The sequence below is a fragment of the Bos indicus x Bos taurus genome, chromosome 14 (genome assembly GCF_003369695.1).
Source record: "Bos indicus x Bos taurus breed Angus x Brahman F1 hybrid chromosome 14, Bos_hybrid_MaternalHap_v2.0, whole genome shotgun sequence".
Classification (NCBI taxonomy): domain Eukaryota; kingdom Metazoa; phylum Chordata; class Mammalia; order Artiodactyla; family Bovidae; genus Bos; species Bos indicus x Bos taurus.
The window spans coordinates 64694133-64702540 of NC_040089.1; the positions used below are offsets into that span (position 1 = coordinate 64694133).

General features: G+C 36.7%; 1 protein-coding gene across 3 annotated transcripts in view; it reads left to right on the top strand.

Annotated features, from left to right (window-relative positions):
- RGS22 (regulator of G protein signaling 22) overlaps nucleotides 1-2113 on the top strand; it is a 138814-nt gene extending 136701 nt beyond the window's left edge. For 2 of the 3 annotated variants that reach the window (XM_027561443.1, XM_027561441.1), the window contains 3 exons: nucleotides 572-665; nucleotides 774-854; nucleotides 2007-2113. In XM_027561443.1, the coding sequence (XP_027417244.1) occupies nucleotides 572-665; nucleotides 774-854; nucleotides 2007-2017 (186 nt within the window). In that variant the 3' untranslated portion in view covers nucleotides 2018-2113. The remainder of the gene's footprint in view (nucleotides 1-571; nucleotides 666-773; nucleotides 855-2006) is intronic. The other variant, XM_027561442.1, reaches the window with a different exon arrangement.
- The last annotated feature ends 6295 nt before the right edge of the window (nucleotides 2114-8408 follow it).

Consider the following 8408-nt stretch of genomic DNA (forward strand, 5'->3'; position numbering starts at 1 on the left):
TATATTTTAAATATATATTAAAATATAAACATTTTAATATATATTTAAATATCTTTATATTTCATTTTGTTAATTTTTAATATATATTATATATAAATATAAGTAATATGTTACAACTGAAAACTGTTAAGAGAGTAAATCTGAGACTTCTCATCATAAGGAATAATTTTTTCTATTTCTTTAATGTTCCATCTATATGTGATGAAAGGTGTTTTTTAAACCTCTTGTGATCCTTTCATGATGTGTATAAGTCAAATCATTATTATTATACACCTTTAGCTTAAACAGTGCTATATGTTGATTATATCTGAATAAAACTAGAAGAAAAATCAAATTATTAAAATTTAGATCAAGGCTAAAGAGAAATACCTTTACTTCATCATAAATATATCTATATAAATGTAGATCAATTCCTATAATTATAAATTTATGAAATGTGCATGTTTTCTATATTCTGTTTTTTGACATTAAAAGGCCTTTAAATGAAGGGGTTGATATAAGCTGTCTTACCTTCAGTTTATTTCCTGGGGCAAATATCTCTAAAATTAATTTTGCAAAATTGTTTTTGCAGCCAACCTGGTGCTACTCAAAGTACATAGAAGCCTTAGAACAGGAAAGGATTCTTCTTAAAATTCAAGAGGAACTAGAAAGAAAGTTGTTTGCAGGTAAGTTTTGCTCTTTGTTTTCAGGGCTGCTTTGTTGTCTTGAATCACAGGTTAATTCTAGAGGGTTTTGCTAATGATTCCTTCACTGCTTCTCTTGTTTCCGTGCAGCCACACCATCTTTTACAAATTTCAAGTCTACTGCTTCCACTCTGTCTTTGAAAAAGACTGTGTCCTCCCACAACATCCAGAGTGAGTGTCAAGTGACAGTCTGATTTCAGTTCTTTCTTCCTTATTGTTAGAACTCTACCTCTCACCTGGCCATCTGGAGAGGGCAGAAAGGGATGAGGACTGACTCCCTCCCAACTGCTCTGAGCCCCAGGTTAGGAGAATTTCAGAGTGTAGGTGTTCCATCTCTTTGTCTCTGTTTTCTTCTCTTGTGCTGAGGAGGATAGACTATGACATATACCCAACACTGCATACCATTTCCAGACAGCACTCACGGGAGCGTATATCCTGCTGCTAGGTACAACGGAAGTTCATAGACTGAATTGATCAGTCCCATCCATGTCCCTCTGAGTCACACACTAATGCCCATGGACATCTGCACAATGCGCATGCACGCGCACACACACACACACACCCCTACTTACACTCTCCACTAACAAATTAATAGGCAGGAGTGACTTGCCTCCCTTTTGAACGGCACAGTCTCCTGCACAGGAAGGCCCCTGGGGAATGATCATTTATTGCTCCTATCTACTCCTTATCTAGTTTTCTCTTATCTAGTTTTCTCTTCCACAAAGAACATTTATAGAAGAATGGGCTCAGTTTTCTAAGGTTTTGCAAGCTGAGTTTTTCTAAGTTCCATTTTCCCAAGATGGGAATACAAGAAGGAACTGATAATTAATAACTGAAAATCAAGCTGGGGTCCTTTTCTCATACAGATACTGATGTGATTATACAGTTTTGATCAGATACTAATGTTAGACTTTTTAACAATGCCCTAAGAAAGTGGTATTACTAGTGTAATGTAATATATGTGCATCCCATTGAACTAAAACTCAAAGGACCCAGTAAAAGTCCCATTTCTCTTCTATTTTGTAGCTTAGATTTTTGTTTCTAAAATCCTTAGTTTTCTGGTTCTTGGGAGGATATGATGATCAGGCCTTTATGCTCTTAGCCTGCTCATCTCTCTTCTTTTCAGATTTATCCTTAACCACTGTGCTCCTGTCAGTTCCCTTACTCCTTAGATCAACATCACAGTGCCTCCAACATTAGGGTGTGCTGACTCATTTGTTAACTGTTTGATCCTTCTTACAACTCTAAGTTTTTGTTGTTATTTTGGATTTAAATTTTCTCTCATTGATTATGTTTCAGTCATTTCTTCTTTTTTCTTTGCAGGAATTCTTTAAACCAAGTTTTAACTAACATGGAAGCACAAGTGGTTTTTTGATGGTCTGCTTTAGAGCAAGCCTGTCATCTAAATAAAGTTTGGCTTTACTTCCATAGTTTAAAAATTACAGCTCTTCTGTACACATAACATGGTGGTGGTGGTTTAGTCGCTAAGTCGTGTCCGACTCTTGCGACCCCATGGACTGTAGCCCGCCAGGCTCCTTTGTCCATGGGATTTTCTAGGCAAGAATACTGGAGTGGGTTGCCATTTCCTTCTCCAGGGGATCTTCCTGACCCAGGAATCGAACCCAGGTCTCCTGCATTGCAGGCAGATTCTTTACCTACTGAGCTAGGAGGGAACACATAACATATAAGACTATAAAAAAAAAACTTTAACTCATTTAGAATAAAACAAATTCTATCTTGGAAGAATCAAAATATTTTATCACAGACCTGAAGAAACCATGTTTTGCTCCTTAAATAGTCTTTTAACAAAAATGTTCCTTGAGCATTCAGTATACAGTTGACCCTTGCACAACATGATTTTGAACTATACAGTTCCACTTATATGCAGATATTTTTCAGTAGTAAACGTTACAGTACTCCTGGATCTGTGGCTGGTTGAATCCACAGATGCAGAACTGTGTATATGGAGGAGCCATGGATACAGGGATCTGCTATAAGTTATACAGAGAATTTCAACTTTATGGTGCCCCTAACCTCTGTGTTGTTCAAGGGTCAGCTGTATTTGGTTGGCAGATACATTCAGCAAGTGGCTAGGGATATTCCTAGCAATAAATTGACCCAAAATATAGAGGGAAGAGCCTTCCTCATCTTGTCCCTATCCCTATTCCCAACTCTAAAGAAGCTGTATTTTAAATCTGTGTGGCTTTCAGACTTCAGTGTGCATGAAACTCACTGTAACATTTGCTAGCAATGCAGATTCCTGGGCTCACTCTCTGAGAGTTTGATTCTGTAGTTCTTGGACAGAACCCAGGAATCCCCCTCTTTAATGGACATCCTAGTTGTCCGTGTGATAAACTGTTAGGGTAGCAAGAGAAGAGTTTTAAAAGGCAAAAGCTCCCTTATTAACTAGAGACAGTAACAAATCTGCCTGCAACGCGGGAGACCTGAGTTTGATCCCTGGGTTGGGAAGATCCTCTGGAGAAGGGCATGGCAACCCACTCCAGTGTTCTTGCCTGGAGAATTCCATGGACAGAGGAGCCTGGTGGGCTACAGACCATGAGGTTGCAAAGATTCGGACACAACTGAGCGACTGACACACACACTTGTAGCAGAGGAAACCCAGACATACATCTACGTATCTTCTTTCCTAGAGGGAAAGGAGAATCTGTAAGAAATTATCTGGGAGGATGAACCTTCATCATCTGTTTGCCTTGGGACTCAGAAACTCCAAGGACTGTGACCTGGGTTAGCAGATTGGAAGCATTAGACTTCCACTTTACTATCGTCCCAGAAAGTATATTCAAAGTGGAAACTACCATTCCTAATTCTTTAAAGAGTTAAGCATTGTATAGAGGGGAGAGCATCAGGAGAAAGACTTCAGAGATCCCACTTGTTTTCTAAAGCAGTGGGTTTGGACACCTTTTTTTTTTTAAGCATCAGAACCCTATAGTTTCCTCTGTTCCCATACTCCCCAATACCCTATATTAGTCAAGAAGTTTGTATTTGTTTTCCATTCATTGCCTTTTTTTTATTCCATTCGTTTTCTGCCTTTTGATTTTAAGTAAGCCACTCCAGTACTCTTGCCTAGAAAATCCTATGGATGGAGGAGCCTGGTAGGCTGCAGTCCATGGGGTCGCTAAGAGTCAGACACGACTGAGCGACTTCACTTTCCCTTTTCACTTTCATGCATTGGAGAAGGAAATGGCAACCCACTCCAGTGTTCTTGCCTGGAGAATCCCAGGGACAGGGGAGCCTGGTGGGCTGCCATCTATAGGGTTGCAGAGTCGGACACGACTGAAGTGACTTAGCAGCATCAGCAAGCATTTTCTGTGATTCCATTTTCTCCTTATCAGTTATACATCTTTTTAAAGTTGTCTAGTTAGTTGCCCTAGAATTTGCAATATACATTTACAGCTAATAAAAGTCTACATTCAAATAATATTCTGCTGCTTCATGACTGCTTCATGGGTAATGCAAGTATAATACCTTTTAACAGAATTTTGCAATTCCCTCCCTCCTATCTCTTATCGTATTGCTGTCAGTTAATTTCACTTATCTATAAGCTATAATTGCTGAATGTATTGTTGATGTTATTATTTTAACAACTGTTTTCTCCTAGGTCAACTCATAATAAGGAAATAAAAGGTATTATTTTTCCTTCATTTATTCCCCTAATACGCTTTCATTCTTTGTGTAGATCTGAGTTTCTGACCTATACCATTTCCCTTCTCTCTGAAGAACTTCTTTTAATATTTCTTTTAAGGAAGGTCTATTGTTTGCCTTAAAATATCTTTATTTCTCCTTTAATTTTGAAGGGTAGTTTCACTGGATACAAAATTCTAAGTATTTCTTTTTCTCTTTCAACCTTTCAAACACTTCACTCTCTTTTTGCGTGGTTTCTAAAGAGAAGGCAAGTGCAATTCTTTTCTTGACTCTCAGATTCCTTCAAGATTTTCTCTTCATCTTTGACTTTCTGCAGTTCAAACATGATAGGTGTAGATTTTTGTATAAATGTCCTGCTGTAATCGCCGAGCTTTTTGGATCAGTAGTTTTGTGTCTTTCATTAATTTTTGAAAATTCCATCATTATTACTTCAAGTGTTCTGTTCCTTTTCTCCCTGCTATTTCATTATGTACATGTCACATCTTTTGTAATAGTCCCATAGTTCTTGGATATTCTTTTCTTTTTCATTGTTTTTTTCCTCTTTGCATTTCAGTTTTGGAATTTTCTGTTAACTTCTCTTTAAGCCCACTGATTCTTTCCTCTGCTGTATTTAGTCTATTGATAAACTCATCCAAGACATTCTTCATTTTTGTTTCAGTGCTTTCAGTTAGTTACTAGCATTTTCTTTTGATTCTTTGTTTGGATTTCTGTCTCTCTGCTTATGTTACTCAGATGTTCTTGCATGTTGTACACTTCTTTCTATTAAATCTCTTAACACATGAATCATAGTGATTTTAAGTTTTTGGTCTGATCATTCTGAAGTCTCTGTCATACTGATTATGATTTGATGCTTGCTTTTTGTCTCTTCAGATATGTTTTTATGCCTTTTAACATGCTTTGTAGTATTTTTTGAAAGTAAGATATGAGGCATCAGGTAAAAGGAACTGAGGTTTATGGACCTTTAGTGTGTGAGATTTTGTATTTATCTGACTAGAAGTTAGGCTGTATTTAATGTTTGCTGTATCTGTGGTGCCAGTGACTGAAATTTCCTCTATGTCTTTGTTATTTTCTTCCTGTGCTTTTGGGTTTTCTTAGAGATCTCTTAATAGGGTCTGAGGCTTGCAGTTCTTTTATCTGTAATCCCCGACATTATACAGGAGTGCTGTTGATGTGGTGATAGAATGTGGGAGGAGGAGGTGTTGTATAGTCCCATGATTAGATCTCTTTCCTTTAGTGAGCCTGGTTGGGTATTTCCCCCCTCCCATGTCAGTTAGGCTTTGGTGAAAACCACAGCCTGTTAGGCTGTCGCAGAATAGTTTCTGTTGAGGGCAGGCATTGTTAGGAAGAATGGATATATTGCAAAATTGTCACTCTGTCCTTCCCCCTAGGAGAAGCAGGAGAGGGGAGTTTTCTCCGATGGAAATTTTTATATTATAAATACTTGCATGTTCATTTTTGGCCTACCCTGAAAGCATCTCACAGCATGAGTTAGTCTCAACTTATGCCACTAGAGTCGGTTTCCTTATATTAGTGCTCAGGAAGAATCTTCTCATTAGCTCTACTGATTCCTTAACATGCCTTCAGTGCGTTTTCTCCTTCTCTCATCCCCCAGTGGATGGCTGCCTTATTTCAGATTCTTACCACCTTGGATGTGAGTTTTAATTAGTATCTCTAAAATAGAAGTGTTTTATTTAGCATGACATGTAAGGCCCTCCTGTCTTCTGATGTAAACAGTGCTTCAGATCAGACATTTGTTCCTCTGGGATGCTATCTTTGATATTCTTATTTCACTGCAGATTTCTAAACCGCTGCATGAGTTATCACTCACCCTTCTGTCCTAACACTATAGCTTGTTCATTACTCTATAATAGCACTAGTTACATTGATTGTAATTTAATTTCCTGGTTAAAGCTGTCATTTGAATTTCAGTATCTTACACAGAACATCTGTAAAATAGATGTTCTTTAAGGATTTGCTGAAATGAAAGAAATATCTGCACTGTAAAATCTCGGGAAAGTAAAAAGTCACTGCTCATTGAAGAAAGTCAGTATAATGCTATTCAAACAATGTTTTCATTGGTATTTTTGTAATTAGAAATGCACAGCAAAGTGGCTTGTTTGTATAAAGTATATTTAATAATCTTTGTTGTAACTACATCATTTTTTCATATTTATGAGAATAGATCTATGTGTCATTGTGTCTTTCAGACAATAAATTAATACTTATTAAATCACATCCAATCACTTAAATCACTTTAGGCTTGGATTTCTCAGTCTTGGCACTGTTGACATTTTTGGCCAGCTAGCTCTCTGTTGTGAAGGACTCTCCTGTGCACTGTTGAATGTTTAAAAATACACCTGGCTCCCACACTGTGCGCTGGTAGCACCTCCTCGGTGATCGTGACCCAGAATATCTCCAGACATTGCCAAATCATCCCTAATTGAGAACTATTACTTTAGACTTTGGAGAGTTTTTATGTTTTACTTTTTGAAATCCCTAATTACAATGGAATCTTCAAATTATACGTATCTAGCATATCATTTTTTTTAAAGTATCGCACCTGCTAGCTCTGTAACACTGCCAAGAGTGCCTTCTAACTAATGACAGCTTATTTGTTCTAGTGGTATCTGTTTTACATCCACTTGAATTATTTCTTTTTTTATATCATCTTTGGAAGTATAATGCCTAGAGGAGATGCTCAACCAATGTTTATTGAATTAATAGAACATAAAATAAATTCCTTACTTAGATATAATGTCAGTGACATACACTATATTTTAGGTAATCTTAAAAGTGCCCTTAAATCTGCATTGGATTTGTACACATAAATAAATAAATTCTAACTGAGCTACATGTTTACATCTGATATGCTTCTTGATTTTATAAGTCCTCATAAAGAAAAAACAACTTACTTTTAGAAGTCTTACATTTTAAAAACACACAAATTACTCTGTAAACTATGTCAGCTTTACACCCTTCAATACATGGGAAAATTGAGGTTATACTTTCTTTATATTATTGTTTGCAGTGAGTAACTATTTTGAAATAAATATAATAGTGCAGTAATCCATCAGGAATGTGGCCAGTTGAGTCAGATTCAGATTGTGAATATTATTTTTTTCATAAAAAATTTAGTTTTAAAGGTATAACCTAATTCATGTTACATTTCTTAAATGGGTATGTTTATCATTTATTACATAATTGAAAATTATAGTATTTAGTGATGGCATCACTGACTCAATGGACATGAGTTTGGGTAAACTCCAGGAGTTGGTGTGGACAGGGAGGCCTGGCATGCTGCAGTTCATGGGGTTGCAAAGAGTCAGACACAACTGAGTGACTGAACTGAACTGAACTGAACTGAATCTGTGAATAATTTGTTTCTTAATTGACATACCCTTTTTAAAAATTATAGTAAACTTTTTACTTCAAAAAGTATCTCAGTTGGTGTATATACAAAGATTCAGTAGAAATTTGTTCTAATCTTGGATCTGTTACTGTCTTTCTGATATAGAGCCATTTATTTTTGCCTTTTTTGGTCTCAGTTTACTTATGTATAAGAAACAAAGCGTCCTTTTTTAGCACTAATATGTAATTCTGTGAGTTTATGATATTGGAGATTTTTTAATCTGTAACTGTATATAGAGTCTTGGTGTATTCCTCCATGAGCAGTTATTTCTGTATTTTAAATTAGAGATTTAGGTCAAAAGATGAAGTGGGGGAGGGTTCAAGATGACAGTGCAGGAAGATCCTGAACTCAGCTCCTCACACAGACACACTCAGCAGATCTACAACTGCATATGAAATAACTCCCTGAGAAAGGAACCTGAAAACTGGATGAATAAAGCTTCCACAAAAAAGGTTAAAAGAACACCAGCAAGACCAGTAGGAAAGGTAGAGATACAGGCTCACCAAGGAAAAACCCACACTCCAGATGTAGTAATTCACAATTGAGAGGGATCTCAAAGGCACAGATCTTTCTTCTAGATGAATGAGGGATTCAAACTCCACATCAGGTACACAAGCTTCTAGATACTGTAAAAGAGAGATAAGCACCCAAAT